Raw genomic sequence first — 24,842 nt, forward strand, 5'->3', positions numbered from 1 at the left:
AGCAGAAGCTTATATTTTTTTCCAGTTGTTTACACGATACCAGCTTCCAGCTGGCAAAGATACTCATTGTGGTTGTAATTTTAAATGTATTAATTTCAAATTTTCCCTTATTGAACATCATATTTTAAGACTGTGCATACCTGTAAGGATCTGGCATTTAAAGGAAAGGACTGCCATAGAGCTGCAAGAAGAGTTTTGTGAGTAATTTGTCAAAACTTCTGAAAAATAAAGTGCATACCATGAAGTATCTCTGTTGTGACACAGTGCAGATTTCTTATGAGTACACAAGGGAATTTAAAGTGAACACTATTATTTGTAGCAAAAGTCACATGTGGCATTTTCCAAACTCATGCTAAATGCTGATGTGAAAGTTTCTTAATTTTAATTAATCATATAAAAATTAAGCTAAATGAGTAAATTCTAGCCTTTGCGTAAGAAATTTTCACGGTTAAGATATAAGAAACAGACTTCAGGTTCAGATTTAGGAATCCAGTTGTTTCTGTACAGGACCACCCATATGTATTTGCTCATACCCATAGAAATGCTAAATTGATGTCATACATATTTATATACTGCATGAACTGCTGAGGCAAAATAGCAAATAAACAAGCCATATGTGAGAGAAGCGAAAAGGCCTGAATAGCCTAATAAGTCATGCATTAGACTTAAGTTTAATAAACACTAGGCCCTGAGGAGAACCAGTGGAAAAATAGTTGTTTTTAGAAGCAAAAACCTTTGCTTTTCCATCATGTGAAAGACTTTGGACATAACAATATGCATAATTGCATTATCAGTGACAGACCTATGAAGAATCCTTGTTCAAGCTTTAAAACTGCAAAATTTCTAGTATCTGAGATAGTGAGGATTAGTCCATGAATAAGTTTATATTCCCTTGGAGGGCCAGTCTAATTGGTGATCTTACATCAGCAATCTCAGTCACTTTGATAATGCAGTATTTAACTCTGTGTGTGGGAGTAGGGGGGGAAAAATAGTCTTGTAAACCTTCATTGCTCCAGACTATGTCTTTGAGTAAGCTGTATAAGTGCAGGACAAAATAGCTTCAATTGTTGGGTCAGTCCAGGGCACAAAAAATGATATTCAGCAGCTTGAAACTGATGTGGAAGCACACTACTGCCAGTAGAGAGCAATGGCACAACATCTCCCTTCATTCTTACCCCATTGAAGGGGTGAGTCTGTTGAGTCTGTGCAGGCTGAACTCGCTACTGGTACAGCACCAAGTAGACAGAGCAAGAGGCATCAAGCCAAGGAATGAGAGTGCACTGAACTGTTTTTGAAGCCTGTGTGTGGCTGGAAACTCGCCCTCGATCTGTTTATCAGGCAGAAAAGACTGTATAGAAAATGCATTGAAGTGCGTTAATTTGTTCTTAAAAGTTCTTGGGTAAACTCACTGGTGTTTAAGACTGTATAAAGAAAAGTATATTCCAGCAAGTTTCTTAATGCACTCAACACTGCTCCTACTGAAGTGCTAAACCCCTGATTTTATGCTTTGCTGTAGATGATGTAGAATGGATGGTTGTATAATACTTTGACATTCCTGTCTCTCTTGCATTTATATAAGTCCTATGGTAACACAAACATTAATGTTATACATGTGAAAGGATAGTCTATTTTTGTAAGGTCTAAGCCTAAGACCTGTTAGCTGAATGGAAGCTATCTAGAAGCTGATTTGGTGCGGGAGAAGGGGTGTCAGAGGAGAGTGCCTCCAGGAAGTAGGCTGGCTCCTTTGACATACTTGGGAACAAAAAGAGCCCACAAACTTGTGTAAACAGGCTGAGAAGTGTTACCAGTCTCAGCCTCCAGCAAGGAAATCTGAGTTGAGGAAAACATTTTATGTTGAATGTTTTAGTATGTGTATGTATTTTTTTAAAGTATAAAAAAACCTGGTTCTTCGTGTGAATGAGGCTGTGTAGTCTCTGGTCATGCTCACTGAAAGCTTGTTGAATCTGTTCTAAAAACATACATGGGACATTAACGTGCTTGATATTTAATGAATACAGAATGTCTTTCATAACTTTGATTATTAATTAATTATTGGTAGTCTTTAAGGAGGTTATTTCACATGGATAACTCTTCCCCCACCCAATTTCTACTTCATCCCAGTCATCTTAATTACCGGGGAAGTCTTTGTATATCCTTATTACACATAAGCACTATGTAACATAGAGAATATAGATTTCCCTACTTTTGCACACAAAGGCAACTGTGTCCTTCAGTTTGCACACATATTTATCACATAAAATTTAGTAAATACCATAGTTAACTTATTTTCTAAGTGTGTTTTATGGTGTTAAATTGACTGTACAAGTCACATTCTTCTGAAGCACCCGCTCAAGAATTCCTATTGCTTCCTACTTTAGAAAAAAGTGAAAGAGTGGGAAGATTTTTCTTTGCACTGACAATCCAATTATAACAGCAAGGTGGCAGGAATGATATCAATTCCTATGAAAGCATGATGCACTGCCTACCAGTCATTTTTAGACTCTCCATCTGGGAGTTGTGTATAGTAATATGCAGTAAGGCAATATAGAACAACATGGAAACAAACTTCAATTGTTGACCTATTTTTGGTAGTCCACCATTGCTGGCAGAAGTTTAAATGAATCCCAAGGAGTGATTTGTTAGGGAGATCCCAAAACAGAAAGCTATAACATAGAGGAGGCAGGAATGTGAGTGACTACTTTTATGTTTGTCATTGTTTCTAGTATCCAAATAAAAATTCTGTTTCATTCACCAAAGACATATTTTGCAATAAAACCAACAGATTAGGAAAGTTTCCATTATTGTTCCTAGTAGTCATCAAAGCAGTATTTGTAGGCAAGAACTTGCTGCTTATCATGTCTTTGATTTCTGCCATATCAACTTCAAGGTTGGTATTAAAAATAAGTAAAAGTAGGAAAAAGTTCCCAAAGTCATTCTGTCCTCTCCTCTTTAGGTTTGTTTACTATATGAACAATGGAGATGGTGGTTGCGCGTGTTGCTAAGTGTATGTTGCTGAGGATATGTAGAATGTTCAATAAATGTCATGTCACAGTATTTTCTTGCTGGTAAGTCTTTGTGTTGAAAGGGGATGCCACTGTGGCATGATCTGTGCTTTTTCTACCTTGGACTGTGATGCATTCACAATGTTTTACATTGAAGCTTCCACTTAAGTTACCTTTGCTTTCTGGTGATTCTTTTAAGTACCATTTTTTCTATCTGCTTTTGGTACAGCCACAGCAGAAGGTGTCATATTTTCTGGTCATAATATGGTGTTAGGTGGAAACGGAATGGATACAGGAGAGAGCAAATGATGTGTATGGGATACAAGTGTTTGTTGCTGACATGTTCTGGCTGTCGACGTGTCAGGTCCCATTCATTAAGGGCTGCATCTGTGCTGCTTTTATTTTTGTGTAAATAAACTCTTTGCTCTGCTGGAAATCCCAGGGAACCTGGTACCAAAGCAAATATTGCATTCTTACAAATCAAAGACTAGAGGCAAGAATGGGAAGATGCAATCTTTTTGCATGTAATTTGTATGCCTGACAAACATTGGTCTTACTGACAAATTATAAATCAAATTAATACTATGGATATAAAGCTTTAGACTGGAAAACAAGGTATTATAGTAAAATGTCATGGATTTTTGGAAAGAAGTATGCTTTTTTAATACTTGAACATTTAGTGATAAGAAGGAACCGCTTCCTTCCCTCCTCCAACTGTCGATTAGAATAACTTCTGACAAAAAGCCAATGGTAATGTACATTCCCGTCACAAAGCATTTGCCAAGCAAAATTTCTAGCAACTACTGCAGAGAACTCACAGATGTGCTCAGCACTGTATTCCCAAAGAAATTGCCTTTTATATGGGTCATTCTCGTCACTGTCTACCATGTTCTTATGCTTAGTCATTCTGAAACCAAAAAGCCTTTTTTCCAAAAAGTCTTCAAATTGTGCATCAGCTGTACGAGGATACAGGGACAGCTTCAGAAATATTTGGGGAGACTACTCTGATGTTACCACACGCTAAGGATGTGATGATTATCTTATTTTTCTACTCTGAAGATTAAAGTTGGACCCTGCCTGTTGATGTTTGAGGTGTGTAGGACAGGAGGAAGGGTTAGTACCTCTCTTCTACAGAAAAAGGCGTTCTTTTGAGATTCCTCCCCCACCTTGTAGTCCACAGACCCTGCATGTACGGACTGTACATGACATTGTACCCAATTGTCAGAGGAATTGTCCTCAGCTGTTCTACCTCACAAGAAGAAATCTAAAATATCTGTCCACCGTAGTAAGTTTTTTTTTTTTTGAACCTTCTGTAAGTACTGCATTCTGTTTAACAGTCAATATGGACTAAGATGTCCCATATGAACAGATCTAGCTAAAATCTCTGGGAATCTGAGTGTTTTGCCTGTTCTTTCTAAAGGAAAGGGTGGAGGTTAGCATCAGTGTTTGCTCTCTTACCTTTAAATTTTTGTTGCTCTCAAGATATGATGCTACTTAACATGATGGAATAATGTGTGAGAAACAGAATTTTCACCAAAGATTCTATGTATTTAAGTTTGTAATTAAAAGACCCAAGCAAACAAACTTGGATACTTTCTGGGCTTTCCTAACTATTTGGAAAATGTCGACAAGTGTTGCAAGTCATTGCCATGTAAACAAAAATAAACTTTTAATTTTTATAACAATGAACTTTTTTCTAGAGAGCCATTATATAATGAAGAACATAACTGAATCAACTTACTTTATTTAGCATGTACTGCCATAACTACAGGATATGAATATGTTGCTGACTTTATTACACTGAGGGAAACTAATAGTTTATCAAACATCAGCTCATCTGTCAAATTATTTCTATAATAGTTTTGGCTCGTTGAGGAGTTTTTGGTGTGCACGATATATTTTGAGTTCTGAACGAATTTGAACAAGTGTGATTTATGCTGTTTGTTTGTAGATTAACAAAAACATTTCCACAGCAACACTTTCCCCTCTTTATCCTTCCCCCCCCCTGCCATTAGAAGTATATTTAGCTTAGCAGTTACTGGAAATGTGAAATTAAGTATCCAGTTATTTTAAGTTATTTTTGTATTAGCGTATCTTTTAAGAAGCTATAGGAAGATTACTGAAGGATTATTGGGTTGTAGGTTTCCAGTGGTTGCTGGTAATTTGTTGTGAATAGCATTCTAACAACTTCTAGTGACTATTAATGACTATTAGTGACATAATTAAATGTTTCAAATTTGCCATAGTTTCTGAAAGACTTATTGCCAATTAGTTGTCTTTTTTTAGTCTCACTGGTATGCTATCTCACTGAAACACCCACTTTAAAAAGTAGATATCGTCACATTATTACACTATTTTTATTATACATGCTATTGTTACTGCAACTTGAAATTGCAGGTTCTAAATCTGTGTTTCATCCTTCTCTCGAAACTTTTGTAAACACTGTTCTCTTTATATAGGGAGGCCACCAGCCGAAAATATTATTAAGAAACTTTTTATTTCCAAATTTACTAAAGAACTTAAATACAACTCTTAATGATGAGTTTTCTAGAATCTAGGAATTCCTTTAAGAAGAATTGGTATTGCAGAATGAATAGATCTGCTAAAAGTTAAGCACATTTTAAAGTAGACAACTTACCTGGATAACTTGTAAATTTGAAGTTATGTTTTTTTTCTGTTTTGAGTCTTGTGGGTATTGTTCTGTTTTATTGTCATCTTACTGGCCTGATTGCTGTCTTTACTTGTCTTTGACAAGTAAACTCTTGCTTTCTCTTAGATGCTTCTCATTTACATATTAACAGGGGAAAACCTTCTCTTTCCCTTTTATTCAAGTGTATTCAAATTTCTCCTGAAGGCCAGAAGAAGGCAACAAAATGTTTTTTGTGGAATAATAATATTGGAATATTTATGAACAGGGCAACTCAAAAAGAATGACAAAGATAGAGTGAAGTCAGGCATATCTGACGTCATAAAAAATAGAGGCTTTTGGCCTTCCTGTTTCCCTGGGAAGGTTTGTTACTATATAAATAGATTGAATTCCTCTTTTCCAACCTTCTGTGCTACTTAAAGATGCTGACTAAGCTGTTTCAGCACTTTGATCTCCTGCCATGATCTGGCCTTAGCTGTACTTTCATCCTCTTCAAAAGTATTCTCTCACAGAAGTGAATATGGCCCTAAGGAAATGAGTATGCAGATATTTTTTTTTTTCTTTCTCCATTAAATACTGCCTAGATGGCTGTCTTTATTGAACAAATAGGCTGGTAAGTTATTCTGCCAGGATTAATTTTTTTAAATCACTAACAACAGAATTGACTCAGTAACCTTAAACTAACCGCTAGAAATGAGTGCGGTACTTCCCAGCAACGGAAATAGTTTAGGCATTATGGTTTGGGGACTGGTACTGTTGGATGCAAACCTGATGTATTTTATGTGAGGTGCAGCTTTTTGTGAATACTTGAACCATGTACATGGTAACAGATATATCCATCATGTTTTGGTGCTCTTCAGATAGAGTATCCTGTCTGGCTTCCAGCTCTCTTGCCTAAAAGGCAGGGAGTTTCTTTGGTTCTGTGCTGGGTCTGCCAGCCCTCTGCTTTGGAGACACTGGTAAGGCTATGTCTGCACTAGACATTGCTGAAATTTGTTTGACTCATCTGAATCACTTTTACTTAATCACTGACTTGCACTTTAACACAAAAGGCATGCTATGAGAAGATTTGTTGCTGAGGAGGCTTTACTCTCTTTTCCGTACTCCACAGTGTAAATAAAGGTGCTGTCACAGGTGTTTAGACACCCTAGGAGAACTGAGGTAGGTGATACTCATTAAGGAATATGACTTTCTTCTAGTCATTAAGCTTTCAGAGTGGTATTTATTATAAAGATATCTCCATAAAGATAATTTTATTTCTGTAAATAGATTTTTCTGTGCATGGGAAATATCAATCCAAACTAACATGTAGTGCATATCAACAAAAATTTGAATGCCTCTGTTGTTTCCCCATCTGATCAAAATATGTTGAAATATTACCAAGAAATGTGAAGAGAAACAATGTCAAGGCTTTGTGCATCTCTTTTGATTTTTTTTTTCAGAGAGGAAATTGTCATCATTACCTTCACTGTACAGGAGAGTTGTATACAGACAGAAGAATATAATTCAGGTTTTCTGAAATTCAGTCTTGTCCTCTTTTCAACAGGACACATGATAACTTCCTTATGTTGGTATATTTTTGGTATTTATAAAGACTGATGGCAGTGGCCAGTATGTATGTAACAATTTATAGGTGGCCACCATGATAATTTAAGCCTGTAGCCCAAAACAAAGAAACTTGTGTTAAAATGGAATACAAGTTTAGTGTTAGCTATGCTGAATTACCAGCCTGGATTGACCTGGTCTAGTTGTCAAATAATTTAGAAGCTTTCATCCTGCTTTCATTTAGGACAATCTAGCAAAGAAGACCATGAGTTAGACATGTTCTTAATAGAAAGAAGATGCCACACTTGTAATTTTGCATGATATCTTATTCTGCTGCATTTTGTTACCCTGTATGAGTATTTTTTTTATTGCATTGCTACCATCAAAGCTGTTAATCAGATCTGATTTGGATTGAATCTCTTTTCTTTTGTTTAACAGATGATGTCACTAATATTGCTCAGAAATCCCTCCTTGCTGATGAAGAAGAGAATGTGTCAACAGGACTAGGAGTTGTGGTGTGGCAAGTCCCAGTACAAACATACCTAGTGACTTAGCTACTGGTGCTGCTCAGTCTTCACCTCTTTAAGTTAAAATCGAACACAACTGCTTCAGAAACCTGTGGACAAGAGAAAGGTACTGTGCATTGCCAGCATCTTGGTTGGTTAGGAAGAGAATAAATCTACAATACAGATATATGTTACCAATTTATTATAGACAATATAATTTGAAGCTTCAAGTGTGATTATTTTTTTTTTTTTTTACTTAGAGTTTAAACCAAACCAAATTTTGCAGGCAGTAAAATAAACCAAATCTGTACTAAGTTTTTGTCTTTGCTTGAATATGATTCTCTTTATATAGGGACTTTCTGTGTTCACTGAAGAAATTTTCTGGTGATATAAACATTTTCTTACTCATTATTTTTTTTTATTAATTTTGTAAGGCATTTCCCCCCCACCCATGGCATCTGAAATGTGCAGTACAGAATGTTGCTCAGTGTCTTATGTTTATCATATGCTCGCTGATTTGACCACTGTCCTACTTCAGCTATACCTATCACCATTAATAAAGAAGAAAGGCTTTAATTCCTTTGGTCTCAGTTGGATGCTAAGCTTCTTTGACAGACTTTCTCAACCTTCTGTTGACTTTTATGTGTTATAGTATGCACAGGTCTGGGTATTCAGAAGGCAGCTATACATGCTATATGTAAAAAAATGACCACAATATTTTGGTTGCTTCAAGGACCATCTACTATATGGGGAAAAGTAGCAGTTTCCCTCCTATTGGAGAAGCATGATAAGGATGATAGTTTAACACAGTGCCTAATTCCTTTTTTTTTTTCATCCTGTGGTAGTCCTGCAGTGGAACTTCAGTGATGATGCAGTTACTAGGATTAGAAATACTAGGAGAACTGGGAAATCCCCACTCTGTGTAACTGTCCTTGATGCAGTAAAATGCCATTAGCCCATAGAAATGATATTTTTATCTAGAAAGGTGTAGTGAATATAATCAAGGTTTGTCAGAAAACTGTAATGCAGAAAGAAAAAAGCAGCAGTAACCCAGGAAATATCCTTTCCTAGTGGATATTTTGTAGTTCACATGTTGAAATTGTTGCCTCTCTGCTGCTCATGAACCTTGCAGTTATATTTGGTATAGTGTATAATGAACACTTGCTTTGCATTTCTGAATGGATGGGAAAGTATGACCCTAAGTAATGCAAGTGCTGTGGGAAATGACAGCTGTAGAGTGCATGATCATTACTGAAAAATTTATGAAAAAGGAGTAAAGTAAAAAATGTACGGTACGGAACATGCCTTTGGGCCTCTCTGGGTAGTATTTGCTTGTCTTCAATGGCACTCAAATACAGCTAATAGTTGATTAGTATCTCCAATTTTAATACTTCAGAGAATTTCACTGTAGTGTAGTCGTTATAAAGCAACATACAAAGAGTGAAAAAATATGTCTAAAATGATTTGGTGTTCATGAATGTAATTAACTTTTATCATGGGTACTGTTACTAATTATGGCAACTAAATTTGTTTTGGGGGCAACAGATAAACTAACATGGCCCTAAGTTCTCTCTTCTGTAATTGAGAGGGCACTTTGATATTTACTACTGACTGGGTTTAACTTTTTATGGTAAATGCATGAGGAGCTTCAGTCATAGATGTATCTAAAAAAATCATCTTCATATCTCTACTTAATAATAGAAAGTTGATGATGCTGATTTTTGAAAAGAATTAAAATGCTGAACTCTAAAACCAGCTGTTGAATATTATGATTTGGCTTTCTGCTAAGGTGAATGTGTTTTGATTTTTAAATCTCAAAGGAATGCTATTTAAAGATACTTTTTTCCCCTGTTGTCCTTTAATCTGTCCTGTTCCTATGCATCCAAACATAGATTAACAAATTGATTTAGACTTAATATTTTATTTAGCGCTCTCTGTGTAATGAAAATGAAATGCTCAAAACATGAGTCTTCAACAACTAATGTATTTTGGAAAGTGATTTTGCTATGTGCAAATTGTCTATAAGGAGGTTTCCTATTACTTGGAAGTAGCTTATGAAAATTTGAACAGAAGGATTTCATCCTCTGGATGGCTTATGCACATTTGCCCCTGTGCTACAGGAAAAAAATTCTCCCTTTCTGGTCCCTACTTGTCTTATTTGATTAGTCATATTTCTTGCATATCAATGTCTTATTTGGCTCGACTGTTTCTGATATCTCCAAACTATCTCCTCAGAATTGTGGTGTAAACATAAACATTTGTGCAGGAATGGTGTTGTTAGATCATGCAGGTGTGTGTGGGCAACTTTACTTTAGAGAAAGACTGTCTGCTTCTGTGAAAAATTCGGATTGCTGCAATGTGTTGGGTATAGGGCCAGGCACAGTTTTTGAAATGGCTCTTTGTTTTGCTGACTCATCATGAAATCTGCCAAAATTCATATTTTTCCCCACTCTTTAAATGGATGGAAATTAAATTTATCTAAACTTTGGTATTACTCTCACATTTCCATTTTTTTCTTAACATCCTTTGAACAATCCATCTGTGCTGACTAAGCCTCGGTACAAATATTACTTATGTTCCCTGCCATGTGATTACAGATCCATTACTCTTCAAACACAGAAAAGAAGTACTATAACATGCTTGTGTCTGAATAGTTTCTCATACTTGCAAATAAAACATTTGGGTAGCTGATAGCTGTACAGCCGCTGGCAAAATTCCCATACACATTTCACTGTTAGATAAGTCTTTGGCTGGTAATGGTTGTGTTGAGATAAGATAGGTAGTGTTTCACTTAGTCATCTAAAAGTACTCCTCTATGCGTTGAGTGTTTGCAAGAGGTGTTAGAAAGAAGACTAAGCAAACTTTTCTGACACTTCGGAAAGGTCTCCAATATTAAGCATAACAGATGCTCAGTCTATTATGAAGCTCCTTGTATATTCATAAATGAGTATGAATGGAAGAAGGTATGAACTGTGAGAAACCCATAGCCTACATGGTATGCATTCAGTAAATAGTAGTGAGAGACCATGAAGTTGGCCGTTTTGACAGTTCTTCAGAATATACTGTCCGTGTAATACCTGGTGCTTTTTCTTGATAAATATGCTCTCTCATGGATATGGTTGTCTTTCTAGCTTCTTGTTTGTTTTTCTCAGCTCTTCCATTCAATTAATTTGTAACTTCAATAGCTGTGAATGATGTGTTATAAATATTAAATAGCTTTGATAATGTGATTTGATTATGGCAATATATGTGGGGGGCTAAAAAAGGCATGTTTTATACATGGCACTGCATAAATTTTGATTTCCAGGAGTATAGTGTTAAAGAACACTAATTATCTCAACGCCTGAAACTTAGCCTTTCTGAAGGGAACCCATCCTGTGCACATACACACATACTGTTTTTATACGTATTTATGTTAAGTATATTAAGAGGATCTTTGTATTACAAGGAGTCTTAAGCAAAAACATATTTTAAAATGTGTCTTTATATATTTCTGTATTATAATCAGTTTGGACAATAACGATCGATTCCAGGTTGTTGCTCAGTAATTCAGTACTGCAGTCAAGTACTCTAGGGTGGCATAATGTGTTATTTTGAGGTAACTGCTTTCTATAAGACTTCTATTTAGTTCACGGAGACCTTTCTGCTCCTTTTCAGCTTTGTGTGGTCTTTTTGCACATCCTATATTTTACATAAAATTTGAAGTCGGTGTGCCTGAAAAATGTTACATACTGAAACACTTTCATCTCCCAGTTGAGTTCACATTTTATTTAGTGTGGACTGTGTTCTGTGCTTGTGTCAAAAACTAAACTTTAAACTGGAAAGTTTACCTCAAGTTTGTTTGAAAAGTTACTTTAGATGTGAACATATTTAGTAGAATCACGTTTATTAACACTTCCTATTCAAAAATGTATTAGTAGGTCTTGTGTGTGTTGGTTATAGCAGGAAACAGAAATGAGGAAAGCAAAATATGGGGAAGAATGCATGTCTCATAGGACCATACATGTGAGTATACAAATGGAATTGAATAAAACAGAGCATCAGCCCAGAAATGCTAGTTAGCAAATACAAGCCACCACAATGAAGGAAAAAACCCCCTTTCCAGTGAATACACTCTTTTGGGTCTAGATGAAGCTGAGTAGCATAAATATACTTCATGACGGCAGAATTGACCAACAGAGTTCTAATTTGTGTTGAAAAATTGCTTGTTCATCAGAGATGTTAATTTTAATATACAGTATTAGCATAGGGTATGAGATGGTGTCATTTTCAGGTATTCTTCTAGGTTCTGTTTTATTCACCTTCTGTAAGTATTTTGATCTTGAAGAAATACATTTTGACAGCTATGAAGTCTGCAACTTATTTCACTGATTGAATCTCTGTGACCCTCTTTATCTGAATTATTTTTAGATGTTGACCCACTGTTTAGAGATTGTATCCAAACTAAAAAACAGATGTATTAAGCATTTATTGTCTGGAAAAAACTACCATCCTGTCAAAACCAGAAGTTTTACTGGCTGTTGAAAATTTATCACAGGTTTATCATTACAGTGCCCTGCCCTGGGGACAGTGCTGGTTAGTGATCCAGGAAGAATTCTCTTTATTTACACTTTAGGAAAGGGGGATAAGAGAAGCTGACAATTCCAGTTTGTAAAAGAGTGTGACAAACTAGTATGTCTGAAAAGGTTTCCTATGTAGACAGCATGATGGGTTTTGTAGCTGTGCTCTGAAGTCAGGACTATCAGGGATGCAAGTCTGTATTTAGTCCTGAAGATGACCAAGATGGAAAATGTTGAGGGGTGAAAGGGATCAGAATTAATTAAATGGTTTAAATAGGGGAAAAGTTTCTATTTGATTAATTGGCAACACCTGAACACAGTGCTGTGCAGGCTTGATAAGCGTCTTTGCCACAACCCTGCTAGCCTGTGCACTACTTGCTATTAAAAACAAAATAAAAGTTTTGGGGAGGGAAATAAATTCTGACTGACTTAACGTGAAATCTAGCTTAAAATTAAGAAATGCAAAGAGGAATCAGGTGAGGGTATATACTGAGATATAAATGACAAGTATCCACTCTGTAGCAGAGACATTTCTATTGCTTCATTGAGGAGCTTGCATTTCTGTATTGATGAAATATTTTATTGCCTTCTAGTTGTTTCAGGCAAGAGGTGGAAAGGGATACAAAAGAACTGTAGTACCTCACTGTGCTTCCAAGACTTAACCTGGTATTTTTTTGCCTTTGGGATCAGTTGCATTTTATTCCGTCTGTTCAACAGTGGTGGTTTAATATTTCTGTGCTTTTCAGGAAACTGTGGAAAGCTGACTTCCCATTTTTCTCAAGAAAAAGAACTTGTGTTAAACTTCTTGCAAGAGTGCAGTTGTAACGATTTCCTGCACAAGCATAGTTTTATATTTCCCCTGCCTTACATCTAGTGATCTATATATGAATGATTTTTTTAAGTTAATAAAAGTCAATGAAAGAGGGGGAGGAGGGAAAAGGGGTTATATTGCTGGTGGAGAACAGTTTACAGGTGTGCTGGATGTTATTACAGCCCAAGAAAAAAAAGAGAAATTTGACCGTAAAAGGGAGGTGGAGAGTATGTGGGCATTTCAATTAGCTTCCAACATTCAATTTAAGATTTAAAAGTGGACCCTCTAGACAGCACAGTGAAAGGAAACCCATTACCTAGCTATTTACTTGTGACAACCTGCATATCTCAAAGGAAACATCTAATAATTTCCTGTCCTTAATCCCTTACAACATTTGGGAAGTGTTAGCGAAGATCTCTATGATTTGATGTTTCCAGATTTCTGCTGTGTTCATAAGGAATGAAGCATAAACATCTTTCATTCAACCACATCTTTGTTTTTTAATATTCTGAGGGATGATATCCTTAAAATTACGATTTTGATACGTGTATCTGGATAAAAGTATTTTCTGCATCTTCATGGTTACCACATTCAACTCTAAGGATCTTCAGAAAGCACATTTGTAATTCTGGTGGCCGACTTGCCAACAACCTTTCCAACAAGCCTGGCACAGTTTGAATCAAATTTGCTGGCAGTTACCAGAAGGGTATTTTATTGGTAGTCTTCTCACAGTGCTGAAGCATTTTCAGTTTGTGGATATTGGAGGATGGTTACCCAGAGAAAGTCTTTAGTTCACAAAGTTTCTCCTCTGTGCTTTTCTTGTGCCTTGTCATGCTTGTCTCTGTCCTGTTTAATCTGAGAAAGAAATGAAAGTTTGTCTCCAGACTCTTGTTGTGTTAGTATGTAGCTGTGCATTTTACTGGCTGTAGTTTTAAGCTGCTGCACTGCTCCCTCTCGAAATTTAGAGTTGAGAGAGGAAAGAAGCTATTGTCTAGCTGAAATATCCAGTTTAAATATTTTATTCCAGGTGATGCAGTTGCATCAGCCGATCACCAGAGTGACTTAAACTCTGTTCACTCCAATGGACATTCACTCAAAAATGAATACTTGAAATGTCTATGTTAGCTGGCTGATTGTCAGAGCACTTTTATGAGAAAGTTAACAGATCTTGTGAGGGAATTATAGTTTTATGGGACACTAAATTTGATGATTGCTGCCAACTAACAATTGTAAACTCTTGGTAGATTCTCATAAGCCTCATTGCTCATAACCCCTATTCAGTCTTTCATATTTTAATATTGTTCACGGAATATCTTTCTGAGGTAAACAAATGTAATACCTGTTTTACTGAGAGATTAAGCGATTTGTTCAAGGTCGTACAAGGTATCTGTGACAGAACCATAGATAGAACCAAAATCTATCCAGCTTTAACGCATGTGTTGCTCATAAAATAATCTTTATTATTATTATAATACAGTTAGATTTGAAATTAGATTTGAATGTGGGGTGTCTTACTGCAAGAACACTGAAGTTGAGCGGAGTCCTTGATAAAGCAATCGAACATAAGTTTGAGGTCCTAAATTCCTGAGGGCAGGTAGATAAGTTTTGGGGATTCTGTGACTCTTCAAAATTTAACAGCACTGCCAGCTCTGTAGAGTATATATTTATTTTGATCTCAGGAACCAAGGAACTTGACTTTAAAAGGGAAGCATGATGGCATCTTTGGAAAAAATAAAGCATGTTCTTTTATCAGTCTTCCTGTAATACTGGAATAGGCCGGCACCTTCATTTTGGCTATGAGTCCTTATTTTAATGAGAAGATTTGTTGAAGTTAAGCTGCCTCTTGGTAAGTGAGGAAGTTTTGTCATCAACCTGCTCAGTGTTATAACTTTCTTTATTGTGCTGACTGATATGCTCATGCTGCTTTGCACATCGCTGTGTAACCCTTCTGCGATGGAGCAGTAAGGTGGGAATGTGGACTGGCTGGCACAATATGGGGTAGCTTGCAAGTTTAGTAAAGGTGATTAATTGCACACAATAATTACTGAGATCAGAGACAGTGGAATCAAATCATGCCACCACTGTTTGCTTCACTGTTCAGCTGGTAACTAGATCACATCATCTTTTTCTTTAGTCTTTAGCCTTTAATCTTTAGCCTTTTCTCCTCCTTACACCTACTTGACCTCTCAAGTCTATCCTATTGATTTACAAAACAATAGATATTCAACGTTCAGTACCTTGTTAAGTTACCCCAGTTTTTCTCCCACTGAAGTTCCGCCTATCTCTTGAGTCATCAAACTGGAAATCTGAACTGCTCTCCCCAAGCCTGTCAGTTGTCTTGCATATTTTCTACACAGTTGTCATCCCTGAACTTTTCATTTTTTCCAGTTTCCAGTTTTAACTATTCTAGCCATTTACAATAAAAATAATAATAATGATGGTTTAAAAAAAATCCAAAGGAACCTTCCTGCAAAAATCAGGTAAATAACTAAACAAAAGTGGTCCAGTATAATCCAAAAGCCTAAATTTGGCAGAATGGTTGATCTATGGGGTGTCAGTGACAGTGAATAAAGATATTAGAATCTGCCTCCGTATTTGCCAGTTCTCTAGCCCTAACTGGGAAATGCTACAACGTGACCTTTCCTCCTGCTCCTGTTTTTGCTCTTAAATACTATGCTTTAAAGGGAGTGCTCCTCCTCAGTGAAAGCCCAGGGATGTCCCTGCATCACACCCAGGCTGCAATCAGAAGGGTAGCAGGCTGGACATGCGTTGCACTAGACAGCATGCATCTTGTCAGGTCTCCCGTGTATGCTCAAAAGAAAGGAACTGACACAGAGATCAGAGGAACAGCTCTGCCTAGAGAGCTGCCTCTCTGGGGTCTAACTGTAAGTGAGCTGAGTTTGGAAGGTTGTGGAGGGAGGGCTTTGTTTTGTTATTTTAGTTGCATTTCAACTTTGCCTTTTTTTGCTAATGTCTTTTTTTATTTTATTTGTGTCACAGGACTGCTGTTTGTAGCAGTTTGCCTTTTAATATGGGTAGTAGGGTGATTTTAATTATTAATCCACAAAATAGTGCTACAAGTGAAACTGGGTAAATATTGATGAAGAATGTTAATTCATTGAAGCCAATGAATATTTTTTATTTACTTTAAAGGCCTGGCATCAATCTCCTAACTTTTTGAGAAGAGATTTAAATCAAGGTTTCTGTAACTCATAGTATATTAAGGTGTTGTGTAGAAGGGGAGTTGCAGAGGGCATCTGCGGAGTCTTGAAGGGGCCAGCTGAGCTGGAGGAGGTATGTGGCAGCAGCAGTTTGGAGGAGATCTGGTTCACTTCCTCTCACAGGGGGGCTGTAGTGGAGTCAATGCTTCCCACCCCTTTTCTGCATGAAGACTATGTAATATTGTATTGTAAGGCAGCTGTACTGCTCACCGGGCACTACATAGATGTCTCCAAATAAGTGTTGTGCAAACACATTTGTTGTGCATATTTGCATCTGCTTTTTGTTCTCATCCCATTATGTAAATTCGTTATTTTGATTGTTCTCTGCTGTTCCAGTAGCTTTGACCTGAGCAGTTGTAGCAATTTGAGGAGCTTGTCCATTTCAGGATATTAGGCAGGGGTCTCATATCTGAGGTTAGCATTTTTGCACCCAAAAGATTGCATTTCTGTTGTTGTTTGGCAGTGAATGGCAGTGACAATTGTCTATAGTTGGTAAATAGTCCATTTGAAGTTATATTTTTGAACTGGTCCTTCAGTTGCGCTCCAAAATAATCTATAAAATCAGAGACCTGTTGTTCCTTTAAGCACTTTTCCATTGTGTAACTATTCTGTGGTTCCTGTTCTAAATGGCTTGCAAGGATTATTGAAGATACTGTCCCTTTTGTAAATAGTTTTAATGTGGATTTTTTAAAAAATGTATATGTAATAAATTCAAATTAATCTTGCTGACCAAATGCATTTGTGATTCCTTCCCTTCTCTCTGCCTTGTTCTCTTCAGCTCAAACATTTCCTTTTACTGCATATTAACTTGTGATAATGTCTTGTAAATTAAGAGGGGGTTTTTTTGGTTTTTTTTTTTTTTTTTGAATGGGCTGGTTATGTCCTTTGACTGGAAAGAGACCATTAATTTACTGGATGCTATCCAATGGCCTGCAGTAGTACCAATCAAAAATAATTATTCAGTGTTATATGGTTGTCTGTACACCTTTTATTTGCGGGTGTGTATAGAGTTTAAAGGAGTTTGATATAGTTTGATTTTTATTTTTTTTTGTGGTATGCAGTGACTTGGAAACATATTTTAGTTGCATGTGTTTTAACAGATGCATACATGAAACAGGCAACCACTTAACTGGAAAGGACCTGGAAAGCAGTGATTTGTGATGGGATGTTAAAACATGGGTACTGGTTCCTGAGGGCAATGGAATTTTCTGAAAGACTGTGGAGATACAGAATCTCAGCAGATCACCTTTCCTGAGATGCCATTGAAAAAAATAATGGAAGCAGTTACTATCCTTGGCAGAAGAGCTAACTGACTTACAAATACTGTGCTCATCTGCAGGGTATCACCTGCTCTGAAACCTTCTGAGTGAGGTGTCATAAAAGCCTACCTTATGCTACACTGTAATCTCTCCAAAGCAAGGAAGTTACCCCTGTTCAACTGTGCTCAAAAAGGTTACGTTACTATGGGCTCTTTCTGCAAAATAAGTTAAAAATCCTTAGAGCTTCCTGGTGATTGTTTTCCACACAGTCTGGACCTATAGGTGTATTGTTATTAAAGCAAGAATGGCTCAGGAGTGTAGGCTGTGAATCTGCAAAAATGAATGTGGAGCTGTGAGTTAACAATAAAGATATTTTTGTTTTTATCCACCAAAAAAATCCCAAGTGGCACTTACAAAAGTGTTTCACTGTAAGGAAACTCTGCAATTCCCTGAGCAGGATAGGATTTAGAATAACCCTTAAAAGGTCTACTGTTATAGAAATAGATCTGTCTCTGTAGGTAGCTAATGAATGGGTATCTAAAATACAACTAGTTTACAATATACTTGGAAAATTATTCTGATAATTTGTATTTATATACTTTGGCTGGGAAAAGTATTATTTTACTTCCTGTAGAGATGATTTTGCTTTTATCCATTCAGTCAGGTTTTATTACATAGAGCTGAGAAATGAAGCAGGAAATGTAGGTCATCTGAACCTTGTCAGAAATGTGCCTTGGGCGTTGGGAGCTATGAACATTTCCCATACAGTCACTGGTTGATTATGACTGGTTTTTAAACTATAACATAGGTGAACTGGCAGTTACTTCTGAAGTTGACATTGTACCTGTGTCCACTGCAATTACTATTGCAGGTACTAGGGTAACCAAATTTGTTTTAAACTTCTTGAATATTCAGAATTGTGCTGTACTAAGAATGTACTTGTTCACAAGCATAATAAGAGTTATGGGTAGCTCCCTGGTATTACAAGAGAAAGGTTGAAGTAAAATGGAAAAAAGACTATTTATATGGAGACAAAGTGTCTAGATGAAGAACCTTTTTTTTTTTTTTCCTGTGCCTGTGTTTTCCTTTGCTTGGTGTTTCAGCTGAGATGACTCATTAACGAGTACACCTTCCAAAAATCATGTTGAAGCTGAATAAAGTTGTTGAAGTCTGAATCAAGACTGGAATGCTGAATTTTGGATGACACCAATTAGTAATTTTCTCTTGTTACCATGTTATTTTATCCATATTTATTACTTGAGTTTATGGGGGTACTTATTATTCCTCTTGATTACTGTTTATTACTGTAAGACTCATTCTCTAAAGATATAACCCTCCACTTATTTTCATGTATGCAGTACAAAATCATGTTTAAAGGTTTGCTTTTCTTTAAATGGAGTTATTTTTCACCAGAAACTACTAAGTTCCTTCTTCTCTTACTCTTAAGTAATCAAAATTCTTTGGTGCTACACTTTCACATATTTTGCAGTAATTAATTTTTCTTTTTTACTCTTATTTTTTATTGATATTTAATATCTAGAAGCATCATATAGCAGTTAATGACTTAGTTCTAGGCCTTTCTTGCTAAAACCAGGGAAGAGATTGAGGTAGTGATAAAGTACATCCTTTAAATCTGTAAAGCAAATAAAAGAGAAATTGTAAGTTATGACTGGAACACTGTTCAGGTTTTACAGATATGTTAGAAATTTAATGGTTTTCCCCAAACATTTAACAGAAATGGAGTAATAATTTATTAATCATGTTAAATATTTTTATCTCTCATATGCTGATCCACCAAACTGTCGAACAGTTGTTTCAAACCCAGTCAAGTTTATTTCTTTTCTTGTTGTTCTTTCTTGGATTACAAGTGCCCCTTTACCTATCAAGTAAAGTGAGACATTTGGTACGACCAGAGACTGCTGAAAAGGTGATTTGTGATTTAGAATCCATTACTCTTTCCTATCCTCCTTTTTTGTGAAATATAAAATATATTCAAATGATTTTAAGATTTGCGATAAGTGTGTAGAACTCACAGCACAGGAAGTGGCTATTTTTATTCATGGAGTGACTGTGGGACTGTGTCATGGTGTCCTCATGAACTTGCCTCTCAACTGATACATGGTGAGCTAATAAATAGGTTATTGCTTGAAGATTCTGAGTCAAATTTTGTCAGAGTAAAATATTTTTTCCTTTTTTCTCAGTGTGTTTACAAGTTCGATTTTATTTTTTTTTATCCTGACCTTTATCCAAATAGTAAATGTGGGTAGTCAACTAGAAGGGAATCTAGGCACTTACTGGTTCTAACCCTTTCATTTGGGAATCAAGATGTATGCTCTTCTGCTGTAGCCCTTGTGTGTCTGGGCTTTGTGCCTCTCTGAGTGTATAGAGAGGCTCTGTGTTGCCATAGTTCCTGCTTTTGAAATAGATAGGCTGGAAGATGTATCTAGGGAAGAGTAAAAATGGAGATGTTTCTATGCCCACCAACACAGGTTGATGGGTCATTTTGGGTTGTGGGGTTTGTTTTTTTTGTTTGTTTGTTTTGGTTTTCTTTTCTTTCTTAATGTCTGTAAGAGAAGAGGGTGATTTTCTTCAGATTCCGGGTCTAAGCTTTTATTTTACCTGAAAGGTACAATTTTTAAATGTTGCGAGTTACAGGAAAAAGATTGAGAATGATATTTTGAAATTCACTTTTTTTTTTTTTTTTTTAAATTCTGAAGAGTACTTCAAAGAATAGTGCTGAACTCTTTATTTTTAGGCTAATTTAAGTGCTGGATGTAACTTGAACAGCTTTAAATTATGCATATTATATTTATACCCCCACATTTTCAAAGGTAGACGACAACATTATTCTGCTACCTTACCATAGGACCTGATCTGTTCAAGGGTTTGAGTGGTGGTGACTTGGGTAGAATATGAACTATGCAGCCATTGAGAGTTTTAACATGACCAGGACTTCAGAGACAGGCCATTCCCTGAAGTCATAAATATGTTTAGATGTTCATATTGAATGGTCTAGTATCTTCATAATATGCTTGGGAACATGATATGGTCTGGAGAAATTATTGTTACTGAACAAAATATATATGGTAATTTGAAAACACTCCACATTTCAAATCTCTTTTTCGATTCTCTGGATGTCATGTATATCCACATCAAGAACAGTTACAATGTTTTGTTTTACTGGTGGAGAAGCAAAAAAATTGGGTTTGCATACCTATGTTATTTTAGATTTTCATTACAAATTGATCAGGGAAATAACACTAGCAACTGATTTTTTTAATTCAAATTTTCCATACAGTTAAGGATTTTGGATTAAATATATTGATTAAATAGTCTTTAGTTTTAGTCTTTAGTATGAGAGAAACTCCATAGATTAATAGCATGAAATTCCTTTATTAAGAAGAATAATTCTTCAAGTTTCTTCTACTCACTGGAGTTATTTGTTTCAAGTTACTGTAAGAATATTGCTTCTTTATTTTTCTTGAATCAAAAATTATGTGTAAAATCACAGTAGCACCAGTGTTTATTTGTTTTGTAAGGTAGATTTGATACATAAACAAAATTAAAATTTAACTTAATTTCCTATTTTTTCATAAATTATATATTGAAGATGCTCACTATAATGAATTTGTGGAATAGATTAAATTTTATTGCATAGGAGAAATTGACAGATTATTAAGTCCGGAAGGAAAGCCATTTGATATTATAAAGCAAAACAATTATTTCACTTAAGTTACTTTAGCAAGCAATTGGTATCATTGGTCTTTTTTCAACTGCTTTTTATAAATGAAGGAACTCCATGGGAATATTGTCAAACAGACTGAGACTCGGTGTCCTGAGTTCTGTTCACATTTTTCTGATTTGACTTGTCATTTTGACCAGTTCGTGTAACTCCTTGGTTTCTGTTTACCAGTCCTTAAAGAGGAGAATAAAACGTATGAATTTAGTTGAACGCACCAAATGGTGTTTGCCTGTACACACCTGAAGTATTAGTTGTTAACCCTTTAGAAAGTACGTGCTAAAGAATGCATGTGGTTTTCATTCTAATACAATTTCTAAAATAACTCCCAGGCAGAAGTAGCTTGGAAAGAGCAACTTATTGTTTGAAGGCAATTTGGTAGCAATTTTCTTGGAAATATAATACTCCAGGAATGTACTTCAGTATTAGAGCAGGGACCTCTCTGATTTGCTAGCAATTTAATGATGAAATTTATGTGTATATTTAAAATAAGCAGAGGACAGGGGTTTGGAAACTAGTTCAGCATTGATAGTATTTGTTGCTCAGTTTGTTCTGGAGCACCAGGTTATTAGAGGAGAGCTTCTCTAACTACTCATGAAGCAAATTAATTAGTGGATTTCCTAATTATTTGAACTAGGGTTCTTTGTCTGCTATTGATATTCTACTTGAATATTACATAAAGCTGATTTAAATAATTGAATAGTTTTTAAGCTTAGAGGCATGCTGGGGAGTGAAAATGAAGTTAAATACCTTCAAGTTTTGATTAGAGTGTTTCAAACAGTATCAACCCTGAACATAAGCAGTTTATATATATGATATTATTAAGAAGAAATTTCAAAATATTTTTCCAGTTTTGTGATACCTTTTCCATGTATCCTGATGCTGTGAGACTCAATGATAATTATGAATAATACAATTATGAATTATAACTGATACATTAAGGTGAGAAGTGCTTTCTTCTTACTACAGGAAATAAAATATTACCACTGAAAGACCACCAGCCTCAGTTAGTTTATGGTTGTCCCTGTGCCTCTTGGCAATCCTGAGCATGGACCAAGGCATGGACCAAGGCAGGTCTTGAATAAGATATGATTTCTGTTTATACGCTATATGCATCATAACTGTACAGAGTTTTATTTCTGTGGACATCAGATTACAATAGATATGGTTTAGATAAGATGATGAAATATTGTGTAACTTCTTTTCTGATCTATTTCTTTCAAAGTTTAGACCACTATGCAATATAGTATATACTACAATGAAGTTCATCATGCTTTAAAACTGAATCTTAAATCTGATGTTTGATTCTGTTCAATGCCGTAGCCTAATTCTGTTTCCACTACTTTGTTTCTTCCAGGACATGAGAGACTGCTCCCATGATGGCAGAGATTTGTGTGAAAGATTTTGTTGAACACTGCATGACTCTTAAATGCTAAAAGCAGAAGGCACTAGCTGGTAGCTCAGTGTGGAGCAAAAATTTTATTTTAAACTTCAAAAATAATTATGTCAAAGAAAAGTCGTGCCAAGGGAGAAAAGTCCGACATGGAGATTGAAGCCCTGCAAGCTGCTAATGAGGAGCTACGAACTAAACTAACCAACATCCAGATAGAATTTCAGCAAGAAAAAAGCAAGGTATTTGTCTGTCTATATTTTGTGATGATTCTTCTTAACAGTAGCACTGTTAGAAACCAACAGAGCTTGAATCTCAAACTAATTCATTACTAAAATGCATTAGCCTTAAAAGGAAAACATGTGACAAAGAAATGAAATCGGAAGAACCACTGATGAACTGAAATTGCTGCCAACTATTTTAAATAATGTGCAAAAGGAAATAAATATTCCCAGACATCCAGTCACTGAAATTTGCAGTCACAGCAATACAAATGGTACTAGCTTAGTGTGACTTAAAAGCAGCAAAGGAGTTTTATACTTGATCTTAACACTGAAAACTGTATGTTGCAAAAAGAAGTGTCTTCAAAGTCAAACATCAGCACAATATTCAAAGCATGTCACTTTAAATGTCTGTGGAGGATGTAAATTAACTGGAAATCATCTGTGTAGGAGTCCTGATTTGATTTGCTGAGGTTACATGTGTCATTGCTCTGAACTGTTCAATGATGCAGCCAGTTGCTAATGAAACAGATCCATCAATATTTGGCTATCTAGCACACATTCAACGAGTATTTGAGTAATCAAGAGAACACCTAGGAGAAATTGTTCATTCATGAAGTGCATCTGTATTTATAAAGGTTAGCATTCACTTTTATCTATCTCTGTAGCAGTTTAAAATATGGACAAGCCAATAAGATTATTTCTATTCTATTAGTTTATTAATCTCAATTAGTGAATTTGACTTTGCACAAGACAGTCCTGGAGATGAATCCATGTGGAGATTTATTTATTTGTGTTTGGTGATACTGTAGTTACAAGAGTCTCAAGGATTTACCAGTGGAAAAAGTATGTGTTGAAAACATGTGTTGACTTTATATAACATAGCTTTGTGCTAGCCTTGTTTCTTTATATGGGTGTAAAATTTGGAATACCTGAATAATAATACTCCTGTATGTTCTAGTTTCTTTAACAGCCTTGTGTGATATTCAACTGTGAATATAATCTTTTATCATATTTTATTTAGAAAAGCAAATAACCCCTCCCCACATATATAATCTTCAGAACTTACTTCTTGCAGAGGAAAAAGAAAAAGTAAAGCCTTAATTGTTGCTTGACTGATACAATAGGTTCAGTATATATCAGCCAACTAAATTGGTGTTGCCTTGGAAATTTTCCTTCTTCGCAGGCTAAAGCAAAAAGTCATACTTCTTAGGGGTCAGTAGTATTGATGAGTGAACAGAAAAGTCAGATTTTTTTTTTTTTTTTTTGCTATAAACTTCCTCATCCAACTTCTCCCACTCTTGTTTGATATAATGAGAATAAATTATAAAATGAGACTGGCACAAACTACTTGTGCTTTTTAAAACCACGCACCATGAAGTTTACGAGTGGCTGATACCCTCTAAAATTGAATTTACCAGCTGCTAAATTATTTTATTTCACAGTAATTTTTAGTGTCTCAGTGCTTCTGTTTGGAAAGAGACTTGTGAGCTGATGGTACATTGCATTTACATTAGTAAACTTTTTAGTTATTTAGTCTTATTTCCTATTTTGTTCTGTATCACTTTTTATGTAGACATACAGTTGTGAATTTTATTATCATATTTTAATTGCATTAAAAAGAGCACATAATTATAAAGTTATCTTATGCCTTGGACAGAAGAATGAATTAATTCTGAGTGTTTAAATTACTGAGATTCTAAAAAAATCTACAGAAAGATTACATGAATCCTAAGAAGTTTAGCCCTGATATGCTTCCAGGTTTGATGCGTTACCTGCAATAGTGTCAAGTTTATCTCTGATTCAATTAAGAATAAAGTTTAGCTACAAGACCATGACAGCTGTAGGAACATTTTCTATAACTAGTTTGCTTATTTACCTATATCCAGTCTGGTAAGGGTTGCTTCAGTTTGGTTATCTGTTTGTCTTTCTACAGTTTGAG

General features: G+C 35.6%; 1 protein-coding gene across 16 annotated transcripts in view; it reads left to right on the plus strand.

The window, feature by feature from the left end:
- Positions 1-24,842, plus strand: part of JAKMIP1 (janus kinase and microtubule interacting protein 1) — a 247,157-nt gene that overhangs the window by 50,134 nt on the left and 172,181 nt on the right. For 6 of the 16 annotated variants that reach the window (XM_074865741.1, XM_074865740.1, XM_074865734.1 and 3 more), the window contains exons 1-2: positions 10,496-10,695; positions 22,647-22,921. In XM_074865741.1, the coding sequence (XP_074721842.1) occupies positions 22,793-22,921 (129 nt within the window). In that variant the 5' untranslated portion in view covers positions 10,496-10,695; positions 22,647-22,792. Of the gene's footprint in view, positions 1-7,632; positions 7,828-10,495; positions 10,696-11,642; positions 11,706-18,743; positions 18,764-19,456; positions 19,478-22,646; positions 22,922-24,842 lie in introns of those variants that run through there. The other 10 variants (XM_074865737.1, XM_074865738.1, XM_074865739.1 and 7 more) reach the window with 8 other exon arrangements.

The sequence above is a fragment of the Strix uralensis genome, chromosome 4, assembly GCF_047716275.1.
Source record: "Strix uralensis isolate ZFMK-TIS-50842 chromosome 4, bStrUra1, whole genome shotgun sequence".
NCBI lineage: Eukaryota > Metazoa > Chordata > Aves > Strigiformes > Strigidae > Strix > Strix uralensis.